A 27,077-nucleotide genomic window follows, 5' to 3' on the forward strand; every position below is an offset into this window, starting at 1 on the left:
TCATAGATCGAACAGGGATGGCAAGGCACACAGTACCCCGCTCGATGCAATATTTCAACGCTTGAATTGACACGGGGTGGATCGAAATAGCTTTCACCACTTTAATATCTAATACTATAGTTACCTATTTTGGTGACTATGACTCCTGCCCTAGTTATTCTTGGAGGTATCCAGATGTGGTAATAGCGGCATACAAACAACTTCTAACGGACGTCGATCCATAATTCTGTCCACAGCTTTTTTTTGGCCTTCTGGATAAAACACTAGTTTGTAATAGTGGTGCATAGTACATAGTACTTTCACTACTACTATCTCTCTTTTTAGAGTGCGCCACCGGAATTGGGAGTGTTTTGGGGCGAGTTCTACCTAGAAACCGCCATGGATTATGGGGTCCTAACGGTCTCTAAAGTGGAATAATTTTGAGGATCCCCGTGATATTCATAACTTATGCGATTCTGCTGTTATGGATACAACATAGGATAGTGCTAGTTAACTAGTTACATGCGATCTGGACACCGCAAAACACGCAGTAGAAGTGATATATTACAACGATATTACAACAACGGTTATATATATGAGCTTTACCTAATAGTATGCCTTCCTTTCAAGTATTAATAAATATTCTACCGACTTCGAATAGGAAACTTAAATGCGCAAAAAGTACAATGCCAAAAGGCGCCATATATGCTCTATGTGTTCTTGCAGTTTATCTACACCGCGCCGAGTATCAATAAATAAATGTACAAAGGCCAGATAACCACCCGGCCCCAATTTCAGTCTCAAAAGAACAATCAGTATTCCTGCTGATCGTTCCAGTAGGTAGTTCCAGATTGGACTTCGCCCGTAGGCTCAAGGTTCCACCTGAGAACCAACTTAACCCACTGCAACAAGTGACTCGCAATCTTGACATGTCCCACATCCGTAAGATGGTTCTTGGGGTTGATATCGTTATGCTGCAGAAGGCCCTCGGTGGGGAAATAGTAGACGAAACCACGGTCTTTGAAGTGCTCATTGACTTCCCTGGTCTCTTCCTGGTAGTAAGTGCTACCGACGTACTTCTTTCCTTCCTTGGTGAACCCTCCCCATTGGGACTGTTGAAAGTTAGTTGGATGGAACATTTACAGACCAAGTGGTGAAAGAGATGCATACCATGAGGATGATGATCGCATTAGGCCAGTTAGAGTGGATATCCTCTACCAAGTCGACGTAGGCATGGTAGTAATCCCTGCCGGGGATTTCGTTGGGATGGCGATGATCGTTGCCGCCCATCTGAATGATCACAAGATCGGCCGGTTGCTCTGCCTTGACGTCCCACTTCTCGGGATTGCGGTCGTAAATTGAATGCGCACGAGAGCCCGGGTCCGAGGCACGGTGCCAGTACCATCCCTAGTGGCGTTGTTAGTTGATGATGGGGGTTCTAGGGGAAATGGGAGGTTGGTGACATACTACACCGCGAGAGCCGCCGTTGTAACATTGTTCATCGGCGAGACACACGCCGGGATAGGCCTGCGAGACTTGTCAGCATATTCGGAATTCAGAAATCCAGGTGGGAGCGGACTGACCGTGATGCCGTATTCGACATTTCCTAAGCCGTTAGCGAAGAGGAAGGACCACGATGAGATTGTCTCGTAGGTGGCAAATTGTCCAGATGCAAGCCTTGGGGACAGTTAGTTGCATGGAAGACTAGCTGGCAAGGTGTGGAAACTAACGAGCCCCCAATAATCTCAACTCTCTTTGGGAAGGTCGGGGCCTTGGTGAGGACGGCATCATTCGCGACAGCAACACCAGCGATTTGGACTGTATGGACGGTAAGTAACGAACAGATTGAACGACAGGGAGAGACTTATCCAATGCCCCAATTTGTGACTGTAATGCAGTTAGTATATGGGTTGCCACGGAAATTTGATGGGACACATACCTCTCATCTCAAACACATTTTTGTCGACGGGTTCATCACCATCTTTGAGCTCTGACCACGGACCAACAAATTGATATGTGGAGGAGGCGGTGATATTAGAGAATTGCCAATCAAGAGAGCCAATCCTGTCAAGGGTTAGCACAATGAATACATAAAGAGTGAGATGTATGCATACCGGTAGGCCACCAGAACACCCGTGTTGGTGCTTGGGCCGAAGTGGACGGCAAGCTAGAATGATGTTAAGATGTGGACCCCATTTTTAAGGTTAATCGGAGTAAACAAGACGTACCTTTTCCCCAGAGAACTCGACTTTGATTCCCGGTGCACTGTATCATTACTTAGTAAAGCCGACAAAATAATAGCGAGTCATACATACGACCACCCTGAGGTTCGTTCCAAGGTTAGCATTAAGGTTAAAACCAGAATCCGGGGAAGAGGAGCGGGGAACATACAAGAGATGTGTTGGCTATCCCATCGACCTTTGTAAGAGATCTCCGGGGCATCCGCGGGATAGTTCCTCCATGAATCGTCCAAAGTCACCGGTTGTAACTGGCCGGGATATGCATTCTCTCTCACTTGACCGTTCTCGAGAATGGTGGCCGAAGCAACCACAGCCGCCAGCAAGGTCATAAATGTACGTGCAAGCCGCATTTTGGAAGTGACAAAGTTGTGGATTCTGGATATTCTTGTCCCATACACCCCTAAACCATCAAGTTCTCCTGAACTAGGGGGTAAATTCAGATGGGTCTAAATGGAATGTGTCGGGTTGAGACTAAAATTGCGTGATCTTGGCCCGCCACCCGACTTTGCCAAGCACCTGTGTATTGTCACGTGTATTACAGAGTATGATACCTGACAGCCCTGGAGGCCTTGGAGAACCCTATCTGATCAATTTCCCGAGACCCTTAAACCTTTTTGGATTGAGAAAAAGCGGGTACCGGTCCACACGAGGCGGAATATGCCGGTTCTAGAACAAACTACGGATTAACTATATGTGTAGGAAGTAATACGTAGATACTCCGTATGCGTAAGTCCCTATTTCCGATAGAGACAGCCACCACACATATTTCCCCGTCATGCAGGGGAAACTCTTGGCTGCTGACCTCTGACCACAAGGCAGACGATCTTTTGTACCATAATATGAATATGTACTACGGAGTACCGAAAACCGCTTAGACTTTCGGTTTTCTAAATAAATGGGTCGCCAAGAACCGAGAGACAAAGACACTTCGTACTAACACGTATGTTGTACGGGACACAGTCGCAGGAAGATTATAGGGCTGAGGTCTTTTTTTTTTGCTGTGCACCACCTACGTATCCTTACGGAGTATAGCTATGCTGTTTTATTGACTTGTAATAACTAAACAAAGATTGAGAAGCTTACCAAGTAATTAATATCGCCTAAAATAGCCAGCTTCAACGTTGTCATGTGATTGAGAAGACCCATTTTTCAATAGTCTCGTGAGCTCTATGAAGTACGGAGTAGAGTCTGAAGACTGGGAGCCAAGAGTTTGCTCCGCCTGGTTGGTTGAATACGAGATTATTGAGTTACAATATATGTTTCAAATTCATTCGATTCAAATCAAGTTCAACGGTACATTCCCAGGGACGGAATGTTGTTTATCTGTGGAATTCAATTGCTCTTATTTACCATTCCTGCGTTCACGGTGATATTCGAAAAGTTCCCGAGGTACAGGCGATCTTCACGGAGTCCGAGTGTCAGATAACGTGACGACTTACTCCATATGGAGTACTTTGTAACGTAATTCCCAAGCGAGCTGCGCAGCGCAGAACACATAGTAAAATCGATAAATTATAACATGGTATTTCAACGACCAACGCTTTTATTTAATTTCATTACTGGCCGATAGCAATTGATAAGCATTTATAGTATCAAATATCAGTTTTGAATAAATCGAAAACTTGCATTGTTATCGTATCGAAAAATACATCGCTGAACCCTAGAAATATATATTTCTGAGTCATTACTCATTCACTAGTTTATTAAATCCCTCCAAACCCTCATAAGTGGCTAGAGAGTATCATATTAAAAGCATTAGGCTAGAAGGAAAAGCTCATATAGATAACCGTTGTTGAGATATCGGGTTGTAATTTATCACATTTACTATGTGTTTTGGAGATGGCGGGTCGTATGTGGTGGCGGCTCGTATGTGAATTACGTTATAACATTCATAGAAGATATAGAACACCCATACAACACCCATACATTCATACATCCATACAGCATAAGATGTACCCGACTGAAATGCCCTCTCGTTCTCGTATTTGGCGGAAATAGGAAATAGGGGTGAACTTCCAAGGTTGCATTCCATCCCCTTACTCCGAATCGAAGTGGTATAGCGTTAACGCCAGTGCGCATCGAATTCCAGAAAAAGAAATTAAATCAATTGGAGGCCCCGATTCCGATTTGCCGTTGGGATTGCCCTGGCCAATCAGATTGCAGACCTGGGCTGCGTGGGATCAATGCCAAGATCTGGCGTAATTTGAGGCGGCCCTTAGCCCATGGTTCATATGGGGAAAATATAGCGTGTTGATTGGCGGATGGGATACTAGCTCAATTGATGCGCAGAGCGTCGTCAGCTTCTACATAAGATGGTTTAGTTCGTGGCTGGAGATAGCTTCAATTTACGCCCCTTCCCTTGTTTGTATGCGTATGGCGTATGGCGTATGCGTACGGAGTATTCGTACATATGCTGTAACTATGTAGGCAATACTTATCCCTATGTTGTAGATTGATACATACAATATACGTATATGTAGCTCTTTTATGATGTAGTATCTTTCATCTACATTTACACAACCGCAAACATAACATGGCACAACCCCTCCAGTTATATTTAGGCATCATATACTTTACCTCACTTTCGTCACTTCGTCATTTTCGCCATCTTCACAGGTATTGAACTTGTAATTTCAAGGCTCCACTACCGAGGCCCCACGGCAATACCTACATACAACAAGGTAAATCCCCCAAGTTCCAGTTCACGCCCATTCGGTCGCCTCGTACCCATTTTCCGCTTGGCCAAGATCCGCGACTCGTGGGAAAGGGAAGATGAATTCGGCTTTCTCTTACATATACCCCGTTCTGCTGTCTTGGCCTACTTATCTTCGAAACTTCTCGCTCGTTGATCTATGGGGAGGCTCTCTCAGTAACTTGAGCTAACCTCATCTCTGTCCCTTCCTCTCTCCTTTGAATCTTCAGCATTTTGGTTTGTTTTTTTGGCATTTTGGTTTGTTTTTTTGGCATTTTGTGAGCTTTTTCGTTCGATGTTGATGGTTGCATTTAGCTTTCCATTTCAACCAATCCACTAGACACTCCGAGTCTCCTGTCGGACTTGCTTGGTTTCTCATTCACTCTTTATAACACTCATCATGGAGTATATTCAGCCCACCCATCTATACTCGCGCATATTGGACAACATTCCCTGGAAGTCCGCAGATCCATCGGTGAAAGGTGATCCGCGGAAAAGTGTGAAGTGGATTGATGTGCGTTATCTATCTCAGCCTTATAGGGATGAGGCTTGTTACTAACATCGTGAATAGGGCCTACGAGGAATCGCTTCATTCCTAGTTATCCTCACTCACCTGGCCCGCGGATGGGATTATGATCTCTTTGCCCCCCGCGACGATGTTGACTCCCCTCCCCGAATTCTGCAGTGGCCCGTCTTGCGTATTCCTTGGCAAGGCCGTTTGGGTGTCACAATCTTCGCCTTCTTGACTGGCTACGTTTGTGCCCTCAAGCCGCTCAAACAGTCTCGCAATGGCGACATCCTTGGATCCTTCACATCCGTGGGCAAGAGTGCCTTCCGTCGTCCACCTCGCCTCATCTTCCCCGCTACTATCGCCTTGCTCATCTCATGGGTCATGGCACAATTTGGCGCCTTCGTCGCCGCTAATCGATCCGACTGCTGGTGGTGCCGTTACGCCGCCGTCGATCTGGCGCCTACTTTCTGGGAGGAGTTTGTGCGGTTGTTCAAGACCTTCCTGGAAGTTTGGACCACGGGCTATATGGCGTACGATGACCACCAGTGGGCTTTACTTCCTCTCCTCCAGGCATCTATGCTGGTCTACGTCCTTATCTGCGCGACAATGTTCTGCAAGTTCCGATTCCGCATGGCCATCTACGTAGGCATGTACCTCTACTTCCACCAGAACGCAGCCAAGAACACCGGTAAGTTCTACGCGAAACCCAAATCCCCACCCCTGGTCCTAATCAAGAGACAGAAACCTTCCAAATGCAGGCAGTTTACGGCATGTTCCTCAGCGATCTCTCTTATGAGAACGGTTTCAAAGAATTCGTCGAACGCCACAGCTGGGGTCGCAAGATTGTAGCAGGTCTCCTGGTCTGCCTCGGTCTCTTCGTTTGCTCGTACCCCGGAGAACACCCAGAATGGGCTACATGGTCGGCCTACATGGAACGGGCCTCTCACTATATCTTCCCTCCGGAGGTCAACGTCGGCAGACGCTACTCCGCTTTGGGCGTCGACCTCATAATTTTCGCCATCTACATCTCTCCCTCCACCAAGGAATTCCTCTCCAGCCGTCTCCTCCTCTGGCTCGGCAAGCAGAGTTTCGCCGTTTACCTCGTGCACGGCACTCTCTTGCGCACTGTTCTTTGCTGGATGCTTTACGGCATTACCGGTCAGCCCTGGGACGGTGACATTGTCGACGAAAAGGGCAACCCGATATACGGCGAGGACGGCGAACCCCTCCACCCGCACTGGATCCCCATCCGCGCCCCTTGGGTCGTGGCCATCAGTATCCCCGCTTGGATCGTGCTGGTCTACTTCTGCGCCACCTTGTGGACTGGATATGTTGACCCCTTCTGCGCACGCATGGCGCAAAAATTGGAGAAGTGGATGTTCGAGGAGGGTGAGCAGGCCCCGCCCCAGCTGCCCATGACTAGCATTCCTATGCAGACAGCTTAATTTTGGAGCGTTTTGGTAAAGACGTTGGAATGATTTCTTAAGAAGCAATGCCCTGGCGGTCTTCGCTTTCTGTCAAGTGTCTATATGACACTGTTTTATTTCTCATATATATGACACTGTTTTATTTCTCATATCTTGCATTTTCTTTTCTATGATTCACATTTTGATTCTTTCCTTTCAGCATACTTTTATCATATTTGCTCAGCTCATTCTTGGTGTTTTATTTTTCTCTCTCTCTGGCTTCTGTTCTCTACGAAATGGAGACAATGAAGCCGAGAACTATCAGTGACTGTGGATAATTTCGGATGTACATATGAACATAAAATCAATACCTGAATGACTTGTATAAAACCAATGAGAATGAGACCCCAACTTGCTAGACACGTAAGCGATGCAGCCTCCCCAGGCGGCTATGGCCAAATGCCCCAGATGAACTCAAGTCCCATGACTCGCATTGAAAATTGACCCCAGAAGGGAAAAAGGAGGCGTGACAAGTCTTCACTCTTCCGAGGTCCTAATAAAACAGCCATCACACGAACACGGTATTACCAAAAACGAGTCCAAAAATGACCCGTTATCTTTCCCCTGAAAGAGCCAAGACATCCACATCCAAAAAATAAGGCTGGATCGCCACTTGCCAAGGAGCCCACTCTCGTGAAGCAACGCATTTGGAGAAATCCGAGCGGCCCAATGCGCGCCAAGAAACTAAATAACCGAGTATTGGAATACATCGACATGACCAGTAGTCCCCTTTAGGTATCTCGGACCGCCTTGTCTGCGAGAGCATCTGACAAGTGTCCATAAGGAGTCCCCACCTCCCTCATCCAATGTACCTTTTGCTATCAACTGCCAATCCGAGCAACATCCAGACCCCCTGACCGTTGTGACTTTCTTCTCCTCCGTACTTCGTATTGGGTTATTGCGGTATCAGCTCGTTTTGACAATAACCTGTTCCACACCCCCAAGGTTCGAATTACACCCGGCATGAGTCTCCGCTTCGAATGCCGCGGGGTCCAGTCAGCTCCGCTTGCGAACCGAGGGCTTCCGGTAGACAGCTGAGCTTACAATGTAGGGACAACGTACAATGTACAAATCTTGTAGTATTTCACGGTGCCATGTGACGGCACGGCTCGCCGATCCGACATCGTATACGAGGAAGGATGCCTTTGCTGCCTACAAATGTCCTGGTCTAATGCCCGAAGTGGCAAGAATCGTCGATGTTCACTGCGTCGGAAAGATCGGAATTCGAAATGGGGCTTGGTGAATGATCGTCTCGCCTTACAGGACCTTATGGGGCGTTTCTATTTGAAACAGTTTGAATGGGAACCGAGCGCCGACGTCAAATTTTGTTCGGTGGCTTGGCCGATTATTATTATACAACATATTTCGATAGAGCTCGGGAAGGTTTGTTCCGATGCATCTTCGGCCAAATAATCTTTCTTCATAAAAATATATGCAGTACGTGTCTACTTTGTAGTGACGAGCATACAATTTCGGTGGTATAAAGCTCAACTCATAATAAATTGACCATGTGTGTGATGCAAAGCAGGTCCCAGTTACTTCGTTCGTCTACATCGATATGTAACTTATGCCGTCCTGTCATAATCCCTATAAATATCATCTGGCCTCTTCGCATGGCTTATGGGCAGCTAGCTATTCCTACATTTACAAAGCTTTGTAAGTTCCATTCTCACTGTGACAAGGCAGTCCTAGTCGTCAAGGAAAGTGTTCATTTGATAACACAGCAAAGAGAAGAGGAGAGGAGGAGAGGAGAAGAGATGAGAAGGAAGGCTATCATCGCCTAAAACCTTCTGGGTCTTGTACCCATTTAGTTTTATGAATCTAGGACTCTCATATGTTTTTCGAAGACAGTATATTGCTTTTCATTGAATGAACAGAGAATAGAAGATAAAAGGCATTTTCCGGAGCTTAGCCTTGCCCAGCCCAATTCAACTGCGAGAACCCCTGCTACAGTGATGATTGGTCTGAACATCTTCTTTTGGTCTATTATACGGGCCACTGCAATCAGCCAGGTAGTGCAATGGTGGTGCAATTGATGTCCATACCATATCCCTCGTGCTAAATCTGATGACCTGACCTACCTTTCTGCGTCAGATAGTTGGTTACCAACTTCTTAGAATACTCAGCCCAATGTGGCCCGAGTATCATATGGGAGTCTTCCATATTGTACCATAGAGTTCTAATCGCTGACTATTCAAAAGGATATCGGTGCATTTTGTATCTTCATTAGAAAAGACCAAAAGGGTTTCTTAATCCATAGGGCTTTACAATGTTTATTCTCGAGCATGGCCCTTCTAGCTAGATTCCTCATCGCAAAATAATTAACTACAACATGTCACGATCCACATGGATCGCTATCATATGCTTCATGTTTGCTTGCTCGCTCATTTGCTTGCTCGTCTACTGTTTGCATTGTTTACTAGATAGATTGTTACATAGCTAAGCGAGATGTTCGAGGTTTGCAACGCTTGCAAAGTGGTCAGCTATATTAACTGGCTGCTGCCCACTTTGCAACTTGCTTCTTATTTCTCTCCATCTTAGTTATTTTTAATTGAATGCCCTCTTCTCTTTAACAAGACCTGGCACGTTACACAACATGGAGGGCCGGCCATATGCTGATTCAGCACTTGACGCCTTGGAAATCAGGGTCTATCGGTGGGCACCTGAGGCGTTCGTGCTGAGTAATACCCTTGTTGGCGGGTCCACGGGTAACTTAAAAGTTAAGCTTGGAAATGTAGCTTGGTACGCACCCTGGCCCTCTCCTTGAAAATGCGACGCTTTTCGAGGTTTTTGGGTCGATACCCGAAGTCATTACCCAGAAGAATGTCCTCTATGAGTAGTAATTCTGATCTGTTCGAGTACACTTCGGGGCGCTTTTGTGAGTCGTGACGGTTGCTGAACGCGTCAATTGCGATAAACTAACTTGCTCCGTTAAACTAGATTTAACGAAGAGCTCCGCCGCGCTGAACGCTGTATTCAATTCGACGTGGATGCCCTTGTAAGGGCAGCCTGTCATTCTGTCGGTCGACGCCTCGATGGCGTATCCTCGATCACAAAACTCGCCGAGGGGGGCTTCAACCGTGTCTTGCAACTCACCTTCAATGATGGATATGCAGTTCTTGCAAGGTTACCATACAAGATTACTATTCCGAAACATTATGTAGTGGCTAGTGAAGCTGCCACACTCACACATCTACGTGCTCATGGGGTCCCAGTCCCTAAAGTCCTTACATATTCTCCAGATCAGACAAACCCCGTTGGAACTGAATATATTCTACTTGAAAGGCTTGAAGGAATACCCTTAAGTGACCAGTGGTTCTCTATGGATACCAAAACTCGGGTCAAAATAATGAGACAGATTGTTGATATGGAGAGACGGTTTATGAGTATCCACTTCCCAGCAAGCGGAAGTCTTTATCACCGCCGTGATCTCGACAGCTCACAACACTTTATCCCAGTCTCAGACGATATCGTTGTTGGTCCAACTGTACAGCATGAATGGTGGTATCAAGAACGGGCCTTACTAGAGGTTGACCGCGGCCCATGTAAGTCTCCATGGAGTTCCTATTTCTTTAGCAATATTGACTTTGAGCCAGGGACTACCTTTTCCACATGCTTCGAAGCACCCGCAAAGCGCGAGATAGAATTCTGTAAAAGATTTGGTAAACCACGCCTACACGTCGAAAGATACCTACGAGAAATACACCAGTTCCAAAGCCTCTCGCCTATTCCGTACCAATATCTCCTTGCCAATTATTTGAAGTTAGCGCCCTACCTCGACGTCCCATCAGGCCGTATGTCTCGCCCGACTCTTCGCCATCCGGACTTTTCACCTAATAATATCCTGGTGAATACGTCTAATGACGTGGTAGGGGTCATTGACTGGCAACATGCAGTAATTCTACCCCTCTGTTTGTGCGCCGGAATCCCCGAACATTTTCAAAATTGGGGCGATCTATTATCCGAGACATTATCTAAGCCAGAGGTCAAACTGCCGGCCAATTTTGATCAACTCAGCGATGAAGAACAGGAAACTGTTCAAGAGACGATGCGGAGACGGAGCGTCCATTTCTATTATGCTGCACTGACCATGAAATCCCTACCGGATCATTTTGACGCCATCAGAACCGAAAATTATATGCTTCGAGCGAAGCTTTTTCATCATGCACAGGCTCCATGGGAAGGAGACTCTACCTCATTAAAGTATGTTATGTTACAGGTCCTCAAGAATTGGCCTATGTCGCTAGATGGAGGAGCACAGACAAGATCTGCTGAGTGTCCAATTCACTTTTCCGAGGAAGAGATACAGAAATGTTCGGAGGATTATCGCCAAGAACAGGAGAAACTACAGGAACTGGGCGAGATGAGGGATCTAATCGGGACAGATGCCCTTGGCTGGGTTTCAGATGAGGATGAACTTGAACGGAGTAGGGCTGTCATCCAGAGCATCAAGGATGGTTTGATGGAACATTCAAGCACGGATATGGAGAAGACTGCGGTTCTTTCTCATTTTCCTTTCGATGATCATGAAGAAAAAGCGTAACATCCTCCCCACCTGACAGGGGCCGAAAATCACCGGCATGCTAATTGTTATCCTTTTCTTACATTGCATGATTGCTTCGCTTGGTTTCACCTGCAGCAGGACTTTGGGATCTGGCAGTGCCATTGGTGTTACTCATAGCAGGATCAAGAAGCATGAAAACACAGCCAATGGGTGTGATTATGATGAAGGTAATGTGCCAGCGACTGGGTGTCGAAGTAATTGAGGTTGATTACGGGGGTTAGAGCGTAATATGTGCCCTAAGTAGGGCCGTAGGCAGTTTAAACGTCACCATACTCGGGGATATGGAATGCTGGTTATGTATAAAAGATACCCACCCATACGCTTCTTTTTGCCCTTGCCCAATAGGTGACAGGGTAGTGCTGCCTGGGGATGCCAACACGGCGCAAAGATTCATGCTCGGGAGGGAATGCCATCAGAAGACGCAGGCTGGGTGGCTGTTTGGGAGGCGGCGTCCCCAACAAGTAGGTAAGGTTCACGCAACTTTCCTAGAGAACGCTTATTCCCATTGAGGATCGATCTCATTGAACAGAATGCTCAAGGGTAGAAATGGGAATGTGATCTGCGAGAAAGCGAGACAGCTTTGAACGGCAATGGATTTGAAAAACATGCGGATCATAGAATAATATCACAAGTATGAATTATTCATTATGTATTATGTATGCTCATTAATGTGCTCATCTCGGGTAAACTTTTCCTTCGCCATTTCAATGGACATCAAGGCCATGATATTCGACTAGAAAGCGCACTGGGGCTCAAATTGGTTTCAATCGAGATGATCACAGTAAGTACCAAAGTCGCCGCAATGACCTGTAGGGAGTTGGTTAGAATTCAGAGGCCGAGCATCGTCCTAGTGATGACTTACAAGGAATAGTAAAATCCCCACTGAATTTAATTCCCACCCCCCAGCATAAACTTTCCCACGAGCAATAGCATTTTGTTGTCTCCAGAATCGGAATGAACCTATCAAGGCGACGACAACAGCCACGGAATGACAGGCAACCGCAAGCGGGATACCGACATGATAGAACGACAGGCGATGGACCTTTTCCAACGGCCGTTGCAGACGGAAAAGTTGAGCAACAAGCACCCCTTGCATAGCGATAACCATGGACGTGCGGATGTACGCAAGGAACGTCCTTTCCAGGGCTTTGAACATGTCAACTAGAGTGCCAACAGTGTGTCCAAAGTACAACATACCAAAGTGATCTCGATTGCTCTTCTGCGGCACAGTTATAGTAACATTTCGAGTCCAGAATCGACAGATCTGGCTCCAAAGGCCCTTGCGGGCTTCGCGTCTCCGCCGGGAATCCCCTTGAGACGTAGTTCGATATGTGGGCACGTGGTTCTCATCGCCAGATGAACCTGATGGGGTTGAGTAGTCTAGTTCATTGTCTTCTCGCGTTTGGATCTCATGGAGCTCTAATGCTTCCAGGTTGTCATCGCGGGCGTCGCGAGCGGGAGTCGGGTGGGAGTCGGTCAGGATTGCGTTAGGTGGCTCCTCGGGAATAGGAGTTTGGCCAGGCTCGGTCATGATGAGAAATGGGCGAAGAATGCAGATGATAGCATTGCTGTCCTCAAGCTGAGGTGTTTCTCTTGAGAAAGGATGAAGGTCTCAGATCGATTGTTTCTTGTTGGGGTCCCCCACGGGATCGGCTCCCGCCGAACATCGAACATCTGCCCCGCATAGTTTGGGGGTTAGCATGTTCTTTAGGACATCATTAAGTATCATAAAAGTTCATAGACAGAGATGTTGGCGATATATGTCACATCTAGAACTATAAGCAACTGATTTGTATACTCCACGCCTCCATTGAACGCACCTGCATCCATTCTCACATTGGCCAATCAGAGGCCATAGAATGGCGATTGCATCATTTTCGTCTATGATGTTGGAATGTTCTGCCAATGACAATGCTTCATTACCAACAATTTATTGCACGATCACCTATTATCTTACTATAAGTAGCTAGCTCGAATCTAAACATTTAGATCCGTTTAAAGCTCGGATACTGTTGCTTAAATAATAAATACTAGTTGTAAACTATAAGTTTGACGCTTTAACTGAATCTCCGGAGATTGCTAGGGCAATAAAGAACTTTTACCATACGCTATGGTCGATCGAAATTGGTCTGTGTTTGTAAACTAACTAGAATGGTTTTTTTCGCAATCGACTACAACGGAAAAAGCTTGATAGTGAGGGTATATGATCGCCTCTTTCAGTCCATGAAGTTATCGTGCTTATAGGAACTCGTTTACAGCGTCTTCTAGGCACAAGTTAAGTGCGTGCATGTGTGCACAGAGTTCGCCGTTCTATGTAGACAAGCAGTAAGTATATCTCAAATAGACTGAGTCTTGCTATTTCCTACGGATCTCCTGTAAAATAACTGGACAGCTAGTAATTAGATTCAATTAGCTATCTATTAGTATTAACTTAATATATATAGTTCAAAGCCCTACAATATGTTTGGCACACTTCTGCTTTCTTCAAAGTATAACCCCGGATCGATACCCTGCTTTCGGTGGCCTTTAGAACGCGACTTTCGGCCATAAACCGTCCAACATGTAGACTTGACTTGCTGTAATTTTATGCGGCTTTGATTGTAAACCAATAATCCTAACTTCAATGCGGAAATTATGACGCTCCCTTCATCCTAAAATAGCCTAAGATTTAGACCCTTGACCCGAAAAGGAAATGTTATCCATTGTCAACGCAAATGCTCCACATAAAGCTGGTTGGCCGGTTCTGATTGACCTGACAAGCTTCATTATCTATATGAACGTGGGGCATCCAACGATATACCCCTCCATTCCGATTGCTCCGAAAATGGCATCGGTATTCATTACTACAATTCTCGGCTTTACATCGCCGGAACCCGTGCGGGGCGTAATATCTTTATCGTCAGCTTCAGGACACACTATATACTTATCACACACCGATACGCGGTGCGGGGAGATACGTACCAGAATTTCACACATTGTACAACCTATCAAGTATGTGAATATACAAATAGAAGCGGTGCCTGCCGCTTTCTAATGGGTGTAACACCTAACTATCATATATCACATAACAATGTCCCTTTCACAACGTGTCGTCATCATTGGAGCAGGCATCGTGGGTACCAACCTCGCCGACGAGTTGGTCTCTCGAGGATGGAAGGATATTACTGTTGTCGAGCAGGGCCCGTTGCATATGCCGGGCGGATCGACCTCACACGCCCCCGGACTCGTATTCCAGACAAGCCCCTCCAAGACAATGACATACTTCGCACGATACACAGCCGAGAAGCTTCTTTCAATAGAGAAGGATGGACACAAATGCTTCAACCAGGTCGGCAGTCTCGAAGTAGCAACAACTCCCGCACGACTGGAGGATCTGAAGCGGAAACATGGATACGCCTCATCATGGGGAATCGGGGCGCGGCTACTGAGCGCCGAGGAGTGCTTCAAGATGTATCCTCATCTGAATACCGATATGGTGTTGGGCGGTCTGCACGTCCCGACCGATGGTCTCGCACTAGCAGCCCGAGCAACGCAGCTGCTGATTGAACGGACGAGCAAGGCCGGTGTTCGTTATCTGGGCCATACCCCCGTGACGGGGATTAAGAGGGACGGTCGACGTGTCACCGGAGTCAGTACTCCAAACGGCACTATCCCCGCAGACATTGTTGTTTCTTGCGCTGGGTTCTGGGGTGTTGAATTGGGAGCCATGGTCGGTGTGGAGATTCCTTTGCTCCCGCTGGGGCACCAGTATGCAAAGACTACGGCAGTACCTGCTCTCGAAGGACGAGATGTCAACAGCTTACCCAATGGAATGAATGCCGCACTACCAATCCTCCGACACCAGGACAAGCGTCTTTACTACCGTGAACACGGCGGGCAGTACGGCATTGGATCTTACGCACACCGTCCAATGCCCGTCGTTGCGTCATCATTGGGCCTTACTCCGAAAGATGTTGACGAACAAAACATGCCCTCCCGCCTTGCTTTCACAACCGAAGATTTCGACCCGGCTTGGAAAGATTCTCAAGAGCTTCTCCCCGCTCTTCGGGACACAGAGATCGCAGACGGTTTCAATGGCATATTTTCCTTCACACCCGACGGTGGCCCAATCCTCGGTCAACCATCCCACCTCGACGGCTTCTACGTAGCCGAGGCCGTATGGGTTACACATTCAGCAGGCGTCGCCCGAGCTCTAGCCCAAATACTTACAACTGGCCGATCGGACATCGACGTGTCTGAATGTGAGCTATCCCGCTTCGAAGAGATCCAACTCAATCGAGACTACGTGAGCGAGACCGCACAGCAGAACTTCGTTGAAATATATGACATCGTCCACCCACTTCAGCCGCGTACGTCGCCCCGCAATTTGCGTGTTAGTCCATTCTACCCTCGCCAGCTGGAGCTGGGGGCTTTCTTCCTCGAGGTTGGAGGCTGGGAGCGGCCGTGGTGGTATGAGGCAAACAAAGATCTTGTCAAATCTCTCCCGCCATCATGGCAATCTGTCGAACGAGATGCCTGGTCGGCGCAGTTTCATTCGCCGATCTCTGCTGCTGAAGCGTGGAAGACGCGGAATGCTGTTGCTATGTTTGATATGACTGCTTTCCATCGGTTCGAAGTGCGCGGTCCCGGAGCAATCGGTCTGCTTCAGCGCCTCACTACGAGTGACATGACCACCAAGCTAGGAACCGTTACTTATACGCTCCTCCTGAATGATCACGGTGGCATTCGGGGTGACATTTTTGTACTACGACTTGACGACGATGTGTTCCAAATTGGAGCGAACACTGCAACAGATCTGGCGTATCTTACCAGAGAAGCTCGAGTCCAGGAACAAGGTGCCCCCGGGAAATGGACCCAGGTCCGCGATATCACAGGCAGCACATGCTGCATCGGACTATGGGGTCCTCGATCCCGGGATGTTATCGCTGGAATCAGCACGGTCGACGTTTCCAACAAGGGACTTCCCTACTTCACTTTGAAGAAAACAATTCTCGCGGGTATCCCTGTTACAATGATCCGAAAGTCCTATGTCGGCGAACTAGGTTGGGAAATCCAAACCAGCGCCGAGTATGGCCAACGCCTATGGGACACAATTTGGCAAGCTGGCAAGCTGCACGGACTCATTGCTGGAGGTCGCAGTGCGTTCAACTCAATGCGCCTCGAGAAGGGATACCGGACCTACGGTGCGGATATGACGACAGAGCACAATCCCTTCGAGGCTGGTGTTTCATTTGCTGTCGACGCAAATAAGAAAGATGACTTCGTCGGCAAAGCCGCTATTCAGCGCCTTTCCAACCAAGTACCTTCGCGGCGACTGCGGGCTTTGACCGTTGATGATGGTCGGTCGATGATCCTTGGCAAGGAGCCGGTGTTCTATAATGGAAAAGCGGCTGGATATGTCACCGCCGCTGCATTTGGATACACGATTCGCAAACCGATTGCCTACGCCTGGCTTCCTGGGGGTGTTAGCGAAGGTGAGACAGTGGAGATCGAGTATTTTGGAAAGCGCATCAGGGCGACTGTCGAGGCAGAGTCGCTTTATGATCCCGAGATGAATCGTCTCAGTCAGGATAGCTTGCCTTCGCCGATTGGTTCACAAGGTTCATTCAGGTCACGACTTTGATAGTGATAATGTCCTCAAATATAGATGTAATTGCTTTCATCTCCAGGCAATACTTATAGCCAAGTCTTATTGCAATGTTCCAACTTCGCTTCACATTTATCCTCGCACATGTAAACCTGAATTCCTTACAATATTATCTGTAGTTTGTACTTTTTTAGAACAGACATGGCTTCCAGTTATATCAAAGACTCCATCAAGGATATCCTAGAAATCAGACGTAGGCAGACTTCAGGCCGCTAGGCCGTTAGCATCAATCCGCACGGCGGCGCGTAGCCAAATATATATTGAAGGTTATTGAAGAAAGACCGAAGATAGAATACAGGATAAACAAACAAACAAACAGGCACTGTGGAAAAGGCACGCCTTGAAAGGGAAGACGGAGATTTCCTCCAGTCAACGACCGTACGCCCAATCACAATAGTCATCGTAATCCGTGAAGGTAGGCATTCGGGGAGGAGTAGGTGGGCTCATATCATACAAGGAAGGATGGTCACCCTCGTATGGGTCATCACAATATGGGTCATAATCATCGAAGGAAATCACACCGGCGGGATGAGGGTTGCTGTGACCCGCATCGGTTGTACTGGTAGTATGGTCGTTTGGTGGGCGAGATTTGACACGGGGATGGGAGGGGAATTGATGAAAGAACGTCAAGTTTTCACACGGGCAGGCATCATATTTCGGCATGGTGAGAGGGTATGGAACGAGTTCTGTTGATAGCTCCACCCCTAACTCTTTGAAATTTGATTTGAAAGCCTCGGCCTCGACGCATATCTCCGAGCTGGTAGTACCTTCGCAGATATTGTCGGGTATCTGGCATATCACAGAGCGCATATTGGGAAGGTTCTTATTCTCGAGCTCTTCGAGGATAGAATTCAGTGGTAGACGAGTCCCTTCCTCGTATCGAATTGTAAGTCGCTGGAGACTACGTGCCATGATCATTTCTTCGTCAGGATCACCAAGTGTTGAATGAGGGTGATTATGATTTCTTTGAGAACATCAAAGGGGTTGAGGTCAAGGCCATGATCTGCGCCTCCATAAATGTCTAAATCCAAGTACTCCAAGGATTTAGAATGCTGAAAACTCAATCTCTCAGAGAAGAATACATAATCGTCTTCCTCGTACTGAAATTTTAGTGACATAGGAACTCTAATGGTAAGCCGTTCCAAGGCACGTGGAAATCGAACCATGAGCGTGAGATCTTCAGCGGACACAACAGTTGAGAAGCAGCAACTCTTTTAGACTCGCGGCACGATTGTCAATTGGTGCTTTTTGCAACCCAAATTTCCAAAATTTAGCGCCAGTGATGCAGAGTTTTTGCAAATGTGGCAGTGCGAAAATTGTCTCATTAAAATCGATAGAAGAGTGATAGATATCCGTCTCGGGGTCAGGAGAATCAGTTCCAATATGACCTGTCCTATGTAAGAATAGATATTTTCGACAAGCCCCGAAATTGGGCAACTTACATGTTCGCAGTGCGGGAATCAAGTCCTTGAGGTAGTCTCGGCTGAAATATGTGGACTCGGCCAGCTCTTGCGCCCAGCCTTGGAGTGAAAAGTCCTCTTCACAAGGATGGAATCCAAGGCCAAACGGATCCAACGCATCGCCAAGAGGGTAGCCTTGATCATCCATATCCATCATGAAATCTTCCAAACACCAATTGCTCACCCGTGAATCCTGGGCCTCGTAGTAAATTTCGGTAAGCACTACCAGTAATGCCGCCTGTGGCGTGTACTCGTTAGTTGGGCGGAGAGTATCTCTCATGACCAGGGTTTGTAGGTTTTTCAATTTGGTGAGCGCTTCGTAGAAAGAGTCGGAGTAGCCAGCAAAGTCTGCAAAGCCCATATCACCGGCATGTCGCACTTCTTTGACAAGTGCTGCCAAGTCTGGGCGACTGGACACAGTATTGGCGAAACGGCGAGCATTCTCTGCCTGTCTTAATCATACAGACTGATATATAACATGGTTAATATTTTGATGAAAAGATTTGCATGTCTGTGCGAGCCTGCTGATATGTTGTGGGCTTTCTTCGTCGCGAAGATACTGAAAGATGATCAACCAAAGCTCCAGTGGAAAAATTGGCCAGGAAGCAGCCATCATTGCAGAAAGTCTGACCAAGACAGTTCAATTGGATGTGAAATCTGCTGGATTGTGATGACAGCGGAAGTAATTGTATGAGTGCGAGGTTCACGTCCGCCAAGACGCGTCGGACCAGCCATGTGGTGTGCGGCCCGGGCATTATTCTTACGTAATGGATTTAGTCCGGGGCCAAAGGCCAGGGCTCCACCTGGACAGAGACAGGGTTCAACAGGGTTCACTTTATTTCTTCTTGTTATACACTTTACAAAACAATGTTCTCTTTCGACACGGACGTAGTTCTATACTGAGACAGTTAGTCGCTCAGCCGCGACATCTTCTCTTCACGTTCACTCAAGACCCGAGGTTGTTATGCTAGAATAGGAAGTCATCCGATACAATATCCACAGACTTATACTAATTGCCACTAGCCAAGCCCAGAGCGGGAAATCTGTGTCAAATAACAACCCTGAGCCATGGCTCTATACGAGGTGGGCCACATTAAAGCTGCGTGAGTGGACGTTTTCCCAGGCAAACGCTCCTAGCGCGCCTCGGTACTTACCTAGACAGGTGACAGGCCCATCAGATAAGATTGAGCGAGCAGTTTTATCTTGGACTTTTTTTCTTGGCAGTCATATTTTCATTTCTCTGGTCTTTCCCCTATGTTCTTCCTCTCTACATAGGTAATCCGAGTGAGACCTGATTCTGCACGATTACCATGTCCCTCGTTAATGAGACCAACGTTGACCACCGCGTCAGTGAGGACTCGAAGGAGCCCCGCAACCAAGCCATCCCACTTGGTGAGCCTGTCAGCCTGCTAGGCAAAGGTAGTCCGGGTGTTCGTCGTATCGAAATTATTACATCACACTTCCGATTTTGGGATCGGATCTTCCTCTTTATTGCTATTTTCTTGATCGCCTATGTGTATGGCTTGGATGGAACTGTTCGTTACACGTACCAGGTACGTATATCGCAGTTCTGACGTCAAGACATATCGACGAGAATGGAGCATACTAACACCTCATGCCTTGAACAGCCCTATGCTACTCAGAGTTACGGCGAACACAGTCTTCTTGCGACCATCAATGTTCTCCGAGCCGTCATCGCTGCTGCTGCACAGGTATGGATATCCAGAGACGAACAATTCATCACAGCAGCTGACTATTCTTTCACAGCCCACTGCGGCAAAGGTTGCAGATGTATTCGGCAGAGTGGAACTTATCCTTCTCTCGATCGTCTTCTATACTGTGGGTACTATAGTGGAGGCATGCGCAACGACTTTGGAGGCTTTCGCTGCGGGGGCTGTTATCTACCAGGTGAGATATACGCGCATGAAATCTTGGCCCGTGTCTAATATTGTCTAGATTGGATACACCAGTATTATGCTTCTGGTCGAAGTTCTAATCGCCGATGTGACTTCCAGCCGATCTCGTCTTCTTTTCTCCTACATCCCGGCCTTGCCGTTTATTGTGCGTACAATACGTACTCCTACATGCTAACTGATTAATTTAATGAATCTCCTTTAGATCAATACCTGGATCAGCGGCAACTTGACTGATGCCGTTCTCAAGGTCACCACATGGCGATGGGGCATCGGCATGTTTGCTATAATCTATCCCGCATGTGCTCTCCCTCTTATTGCAGTCCTTTTTATCGTCAACCGACGCGCGAAGAAGACTGGGGCACTTGAATCTTACAAAAGCTCTCTCCAGCTGCTAGGAAAAAAGAAAATGGCTATAGAACTGTTCTGGCATCTGGACATCGTCGGAAACATTCTGTTGATTGCCATGCTGGCATGTATTCTTGTTCCATTCACCCTCGCTGGAGGCGTAAGTGCACAGTGGAAGACAGCGAAGGTAATTGCGCCACTTATCATAGGCTTTTTGCTGATCCCGGTCTGGATTGTCTGGGAGAGGACCTGCCAATACCCGATGCTGCCATTCAAGGTAAGTCAAATGATTGAAGCCATTTATGATTCTTACTAACTCGATTCGGCTCTAGCTTCTCAAAGACCGTGCTGTCTGGGGCGCCCTTGGAATCCCCATTATGCTCAACACTGGTACGTCCTTCAGGATACCATCCATCCATGGTCGAGATTTAACATTTGTGTAGCGTGGTACCTGCAAGGAGATTTCCTGTACACAGTTCTCTACGTGAGCTTCGACGAATCAATTCTCAGTGCGACTCGGATCACATCTCTTTACAGTTTTGTTTCTGTTATTACTGGCGTTATTCTCGGCCTCATTGTTATGAAAGTTCGCCAATTGAAGCCCTTCATCGTGGCCGGAACCCTCCTCTTCATGGTTGCGTTCGGAATCCTCATCTATTTCCGAGGTGGCGTTGCGCACTCCAGCCATTCAGGTGTCATTGGTGCGCAAGTTCTGCTGGGTATTGGTGGGTTATCACCTACATTCCAGCGTTGCTTCAAATTATCTAACGAAAATTCCTAGCTGGTGGAATGTTCCCTTACCCAGCTCAAGCCAGCATTCAGGTTGCGTCTAAGCACGAACGTTAGTACTCGCCAACGGGCTTAATTTTACCAAACAAAAGACTCTAGGGCTAACAATCCCATAGATCTTGCCGTGATAACTGGTATCTACCTCGCCGCTTACAACATCGGCAGCGCACTTGGAAATACTGTCTCCGGTGCGATCTGGAACCAAGTCTTGCCTTCTGAACTGAATCATAGACTCGGCAACGAAACACTCGCTGCGTATGTCTACGCCCAGCCTCTTGCATTTGCGGCGGTCAATCCCGTGGGTACTCCCAACCGAGACAACGTCATTCTCGCCTACCAGAAAACGCAGCGTCTGCTATGTATTACGGGTATCTGCTTGACAGTCCCTTTGATTGCCTTCGCCTTAGTTATTCGCAACCCGACACTCACGAGGGAGCAGAGTCTGGTTAAGGCAGAGAGTGAGAGCGGTGATTCTGACTTTCCTCGGTGAAAGTACGTTTAGTAAGAGCCGGGTTGACTTTGCGGAAACGTATGCTTTAGTGTATTGGCTTAGTATATCTACAAGATAACCTTGTCAAGTCATAGACACCGGATCTTTAGCGGTTCATATGTTGTACTTCAAACTCGATATCTAGTTTTGTTTGTCTCTGACTGGGCCTTCGAGGCTCCAGACCAGCCTTAAGAATCAAAAACATCCTCAATTTTTCAAATCTTGCTGTTCCACTCTACACTGCCACTGCCTGTATTCACGACGTACAGATGTGTGACAGATGAATGCATAACGTAAGTGTATAACTCAAGGCAAAACACATCACTGACTAACCCATGTCGATCAGTGACCACGGACCGTATCATCCGACGCGACTGATCATACCCTCCGATGGGAAGGCCGAGGTCTGAGACATACCTCGTACCATTGCTGTTTCTTCAAGATGTAAATTGCCGATCACTACTGCAGTCCAATCAAGGACCTCATCGTCGACCCTCTCTCGGCGTTTATAAACAGCGACAAACACCGACCGGAGCGGGTGATACCGAGTCCGATTCCCTTAGGAAATACTATCTGCTCAACCCCCGCCGCGTCGGACTTTGAATACCACATGGAGGTCAGAATTCGGTCCACTTGCATGCATAAAGAGGGGCCAGGGAAAATTTGGTCAAGGTGAGTCGAATCTATTTAAGTGAGATGACACCATCCGACTCCAGAATGTAGCCATCTCTTCTCACGCTCATTGCCTCGCAGCAAGTTAAGCTTAATTATCATTCAGCCACCATATCCTATACATCAAAAAGCCATCCACCATGGCTGTCACTACCAACACCCCTGAGAACAATGATCAACCACACCGAGTCCTTATCGTCAGTGTGCCTCGCACCGCCTCGAATCTTCTCCTGAAGATCCTCAACATCCCCAAACAACCGAATGTCCTCACCAATCCGAAGGGGGGCTACTTCTTCTACGATGCATTCATGACAGCCAGCAAGGATAGTCGCATCGGCAAGCCGCTAGAACAATGGACAATAGATGAGAAGAGCGAGACCAAAGCCGCCATCCAACGGTGCTTCAACGAGCTAGAAGACTACTCCAGCCGAGCGCGCGCCGATAACAAGATAATGTTTGCCAAAGAACACGCCTTCTGGATCCTCAACCCCTGCTTCTTCGCGGGGAACATAAACAGCACCGAAGAGCAAGAGAACGCGAAAGAGTTCAATGTATCCACGCCAGAACGCTACGGACCCTCGCAGACATTCTCTGCCAATAACAAAACTGTCATGCCGGACGAGTACCTGCGCACCTGGCAGCTGGCCTTCATCATCCGTCATCCGGCACTAGCTTTGCCATCGATGTACCGTGCTATGCAGAAGATGTCTAAAGCCGGTATCATTGAAGACGACGACATTAAGGGTGTGTCGATCAAGAACATGAGCATGAAATGGACGCGGAAATTATTCGATTGGTGTCTCGAGCAGCCGGATGAGTCTGTCGCGCCTTTGGTCATTGATGCCAATGACGTGATTCATAACCCCGGTGCTGTGGTTAGATTCTGTGAGAAGGCTGGTCTGGACACTGCGTCTATGCGGTTTGAGTGGACTGGCTCTGAGAAAAAATCCGAGACGTCTGAAAGTACAAACGTTGGTGAGCCTGGGGAGCTAGCGTTTCGTAAGAATACCGCTTCTATCATGTTGTCGACTTTGCAGGAGTCGACTGGTGTTGTTAAGGACAAGGCTCCATTATCAGTTAATATTGATGAGGAAGTTGCTAAGTGGCGTGTCGAGTTTGGGGATGAGATTGCTGAGTTGCTTGAGAAGGCCACGCGAGATTCTATGCCGGATTATGAGTATTTGAAGGCTAATAGAGTTACGGTCTAAGACAACTGACTCTGGGCTCTCAGGGACATATTTGGTTTTTTTTTTTTCGTTTAGAGTACGATTAATAAATGTATGGTTACACTGAAGCAATGCTTGTCAGTCCGCTCTTTGTTGCCATGGGTTGATTATATTAGGTATCCTATGATAGTAGACCTTCCAGCTTCTCTTATTACTTTCCTATTTCACGTGCAGACTCCGCGGTCGACACGATGATGGCGGAATTCTATGATAATAGTAGGCATGAACAAGGGCGTATAACACTCAAGTCCCAGCTTATCAAACTCCGTGATACTAAGAGTGCAAAACATCGCAAATCAGCACATCGGACTTTATAATGTTCCTTACTTTTTCTCTTTCCCCCCGAAACTGGTCAGAACTATCAAGCATCGGAGGAGCGGCCAAGTATAGCGGCCGACTTTGATTAGTGAGTCTCAACTTGACCTTAGTAACCTGGCTATGAAGAAATTCCCTACCCGTCTGCTACGTTTATGATAGTGACTCGTGGTAGCAAAAACCCGCTGGCATATTCAAAATACGAGGACATTATTTTCTTTCGACTGGGGTCTTACAATTTCGTTCCTAACATGCATTCAGGCTAGATTTTAGAGTCCAGAAACTTTGCTCGTGTTTGAGAAAGTTTGTATTTGCTCATGAACTCAAAGCTATATAAGCACCAACTCTTTACTTCACCTTCCCGAGCCCAGCTGGGCGACACCACGCATGCAAATGCCTATTAGGATAGTAAGCTGCAATGCACTCCCGCCATTGCATATCCTCGGCCGTTGTGCCGTCAATAGTCAAGTCAAAGTTCCGAACCATAGTCGCGAAAGCGATGTACATCTCCGCCCAAGCCAAGTTCATACCAAAACACATACGCGGCCCCCGACTGAAAGCAACGAGCCAGTGATCCAATTCACTCTTCCCATTCCGGGCACTTGCCTGATCTGAACTCTCCAGCCACCGTTCCGGTCGGAACACAAGCGCATCCGTACCCCATACTTCCGCGCTCTGATGCACATGTAAGATAGCCATCCCCACCACCGTCCCACCGGGGATCTGTTGCCCTGCTATCACAGCGCCGCCTGGTGGTACGACACGCGTTAGCGATACGCCAGATGGAATAAAGCGCAGGGATTCTTTGATAGTTGCCGTGAGGAGTGGTAAGGTCTCGAGATCTGTCAAGGATGGCTGCTTGTCGATGTCGGGCCAGACAGTCAAAATCTCATTTCTCAGCTGCGTTAGCAAAGTCTGGTTTTGCATTGCATGCCAGTGGCCCATGAGCAGCGTGTCGGCTACTGTGTTGGCGCCCGCGAAGATGAGTGTGAAGCCTTCGTCATGTAGTTCTGTTAGATTCAGGACTTCCTTGCTCCGGTATGATTCTGGGTCGAGCATTCGGTGAAAGAGGGTCTGGTGTGGCACGGTATCTAGCTTCGAGGGGCAGTTTAGGACGACTTGAAGCTGTTGTTGGACGAGATCCCGGACCTGGTATAGGCGTGGAGCTAGTTTCTGAGCGTTTGGGATAAGGCGCATGACTAGAGCCGGTGGCACGGCGAATATAAGGTCTCGTATCATGGGGAAATTCTTCATGAGAGGCAGTATACGAAGGCTGGCGTCCATGGCTAGAATGAGAGGGTCGCTGAATGCCGGCGCATCCAGGGCGTTTACGGAGTTGCCGAATGTGAAGCACATTATAGTGTCGAGAGTATAGGAACGGAATGCGTAGAGTAGGTCGATAGATCTTTCTGTGGCATTTGTTTTGGTGATAGAAGATGCAAGACGATTTGCCTATTTAGAAACCGTGAATTAGCAATGGATAAAAGATAGGTTGCCAGTGAACGGAAGCAAAGCAATACTCACGTTTCGCCAGACGAGATGCTCAAGACTATTTATGGCTTTCTTGGAGAAAATGGGAAGAATCACCTCCCGTCGTTCTTTTGCCTGAGCATATTTCAAGAACGTGAATGACCCAGATGAGACCCCGGGGGTTCGATAAAGACCCGTGTCCTTGTCCCACCTTTTGCTGCTATGGTAGATATCGTGGAACGCGCCTGGGCTTCCAAAATGGAGCTGTGAGAGGTAAGTAACCTGTTTGAGCCCTATAACCCAGAGAGGGAAGTGTAGGCTGCTGGGCTTATGAATACTCACCTCGTTCGGCGCAACGCGGACAATATCACCTATTAAATGTCAAGAGGATTTCTCATAGATACCATTCATTCATACCGTATTTCTTATGGAGAGCAAAGAGCTCATGAACCGCCGACTCTTGTTTTATAACTTCCTTGTATGCTTTCCAACTCGATGTGGCTCCAGCCATCCAAGGCCCCGGGAAGTTTCGCAGTGGATGGAATAAGACATTGTATACAACTCGACCCAAGCCATAAAGACTGGTAGCTGCCAATAGAAATAGGCAGAATAGTGCAGTCGCCGTCATGTTTACTGAGATGTGTTTCTACCTATACCAAATCCAAATAATGGAAATGACTTTGAATATATAGTTCGAACAAAACATAAGAAACTCCGAGCTCAACTGAAATGTCTCCGGCTGGCCATTTTACCAAGCGCCGCCATGGCTGCAGGGACGTCTCAATTGGGACGTAAGAATCTCACGTTTAGCCAAGTCATGATAGAGCGTTTCTTTGTGTTGCAGAGCTAGCAATAGCCGGCGAGGGCAAGAGTTACTACAGCGTCATCTTATACCTCTAAGTAGGGGAGCTACATGGCTTCTTTACATAGCATAGCAATCGGTCCTGGTTTTTGCTCAAAAGCATCAGCGAGTACTCCTACTTCCCCTCCTGTTCGATTATCTTTAATCTCTTTCATTGGGCATACCTACTGGATTGCAACAAAGGGCTCTCTGACTTGTACATTTCCCCACTATCTTACGCAAACAACCCTCCAATCAGTCGTATCCGTTGACTTCCACAAAAGTACGCCAGTGCAACCCAAGGCTCGCCGAAACCCCGAAGATTCCGAACGGAAATTCACTAACTAAACCGCTAGACTTAGCTAACGGCAAGCGGTTTACGGGCATGCATAGCCTACCCTAGGCTTGATGTGCGTTCCATGTTGCTATTGGACCTTCTATGAGTCTTTTGCCA

At 47.5% G+C, this 27,077-nt stretch overlaps 10 protein-coding genes across 10 annotated transcripts; 5 read left to right on the forward strand and 5 right to left on the reverse strand.

The window, feature by feature from the left end:
- Positions 1-791: 791 nt before the first annotated feature.
- N7518_008288 (SGNH/GDSL hydrolase family protein) lies at positions 792-2,569 on the reverse strand (the record flags this gene model as incomplete). Its single annotated transcript, XM_057189215.1, has 10 exons — positions 792-1,091; positions 1,150-1,386; positions 1,447-1,506; positions 1,563-1,656; positions 1,710-1,797; positions 1,919-2,043; positions 2,094-2,146; positions 2,208-2,244; positions 2,295-2,301; positions 2,371-2,569. The coding sequence occupies 10 exons, from the start codon at positions 2,567-2,569 to the stop codon at positions 792-794; spliced, it is 1,200 nt and encodes a 399-aa protein (XP_057040918.1).
- A 2,742-nt stretch (positions 2,570-5,311) lies between these two features.
- On the forward strand, positions 5,312-6,867 carry N7518_008289 (acyltransferase family protein; the record flags this gene model as incomplete). Its single annotated transcript, XM_057189216.1, has 3 exons — positions 5,312-5,425; positions 5,483-6,110; positions 6,164-6,867. 3 exons carry the CDS (start codon positions 5,312-5,314, stop codon positions 6,865-6,867), a joined length of 1,446 nt encoding a protein of 481 aa, XP_057040919.1.
- Positions 6,868-9,657: 2,790 nt separating this feature from the next.
- Positions 9,658-11,431, forward strand: N7518_008290 (aminoglycoside phosphotransferase family protein; the record flags this gene model as incomplete). The annotated part of the gene is made up of 3 exons (XM_057189217.1): positions 9,658-9,746; positions 9,829-10,433; positions 10,485-11,431. 3 exons carry the CDS (start codon positions 9,658-9,660, stop codon positions 11,429-11,431), a joined length of 1,641 nt encoding a protein of 546 aa, XP_057040920.1.
- Positions 11,432-12,166: 735 nt separating this feature from the next.
- On the reverse strand, positions 12,167-12,983 carry N7518_008291 (DUF202 domain-containing protein; the record flags this gene model as incomplete). Its single annotated transcript, XM_057189218.1, has 2 exons — positions 12,167-12,259; positions 12,315-12,983. 2 exons carry the CDS (start codon positions 12,981-12,983, stop codon positions 12,167-12,169), a joined length of 762 nt encoding a protein of 253 aa, XP_057040921.1.
- A 1,539-nt stretch (positions 12,984-14,522) lies between these two features.
- On the forward strand, positions 14,523-17,075 carry N7518_008292 (GcvT family protein; the record flags this gene model as incomplete). Its single annotated transcript, XM_057189219.1, has 1 exon — positions 14,523-17,075. One exon carries the CDS (start codon positions 14,523-14,525, stop codon positions 17,073-17,075), a length of 2,553 nt encoding a protein of 850 aa, XP_057040922.1.
- A 393-nt stretch (positions 17,076-17,468) lies between these two features.
- N7518_008293 (uncharacterized protein) lies at positions 17,469-18,011 on the reverse strand (the record flags this gene model as incomplete). Its single annotated transcript, XM_057189220.1, has 1 exon — positions 17,469-18,011. One exon carries the CDS (start codon positions 18,009-18,011, stop codon positions 17,469-17,471), a length of 543 nt encoding a protein of 180 aa, XP_057040923.1.
- A 267-nt stretch (positions 18,012-18,278) lies between these two features.
- Positions 18,279-19,039, reverse strand: N7518_008294 (uncharacterized protein; the record flags this gene model as incomplete). Its single annotated transcript, XM_057189221.1, is given in 3 exon segments — positions 18,279-18,487; positions 18,542-19,011; positions 19,023-19,039. The coding sequence occupies 3 exon segments, from the start codon at positions 19,037-19,039 to the stop codon at positions 18,279-18,281; spliced, it is 696 nt and encodes a 231-aa protein (XP_057040924.1).
- An 830-nt stretch (positions 19,040-19,869) lies between these two features.
- sit1 (putative siderochrome-iron transporter Sit1) lies at positions 19,870-22,099 on the forward strand (the record flags this gene model as incomplete). Its single annotated transcript, XM_057189222.1, has 9 exons — positions 19,870-20,112; positions 20,188-20,271; positions 20,327-20,467; positions 20,516-20,620; positions 20,678-21,097; positions 21,153-21,210; positions 21,264-21,545; positions 21,602-21,661; positions 21,726-22,099. 9 exons carry the CDS (start codon positions 19,870-19,872, stop codon positions 22,097-22,099), a joined length of 1,767 nt encoding a protein of 588 aa, XP_057040925.1.
- Positions 22,100-22,911: 812 nt separating this feature from the next.
- N7518_008296 (uncharacterized protein) lies at positions 22,912-23,979 on the forward strand (the record flags this gene model as incomplete). Its single annotated transcript, XM_057189223.1, has 1 exon — positions 22,912-23,979. The coding sequence occupies one exon, from the start codon at positions 22,912-22,914 to the stop codon at positions 23,977-23,979; it is 1,068 nt and encodes a 355-aa protein (XP_057040926.1).
- A 681-nt stretch (positions 23,980-24,660) lies between these two features.
- Positions 24,661-26,293, reverse strand: N7518_008297 (cytochrome P450; the record flags this gene model as incomplete). The annotated part of the gene is made up of 4 exons (XM_057189224.1): positions 24,661-25,764; positions 25,837-26,046; positions 26,125-26,153; positions 26,200-26,293. 4 exons carry the CDS (start codon positions 26,291-26,293, stop codon positions 24,661-24,663), a joined length of 1,437 nt encoding a protein of 478 aa, XP_057040927.1.
- Positions 26,294-27,077: the final 784 nt, after the last annotated feature.

The sequence above is a fragment of the Penicillium psychrosexuale genome (assembly GCF_028828465.1).
Source record: "Penicillium psychrosexuale strain IBT 29551 chromosome Unknown utg000004l, whole genome shotgun sequence".
Classification (NCBI taxonomy): domain Eukaryota; kingdom Fungi; phylum Ascomycota; class Eurotiomycetes; order Eurotiales; family Aspergillaceae; genus Penicillium; species Penicillium psychrosexuale.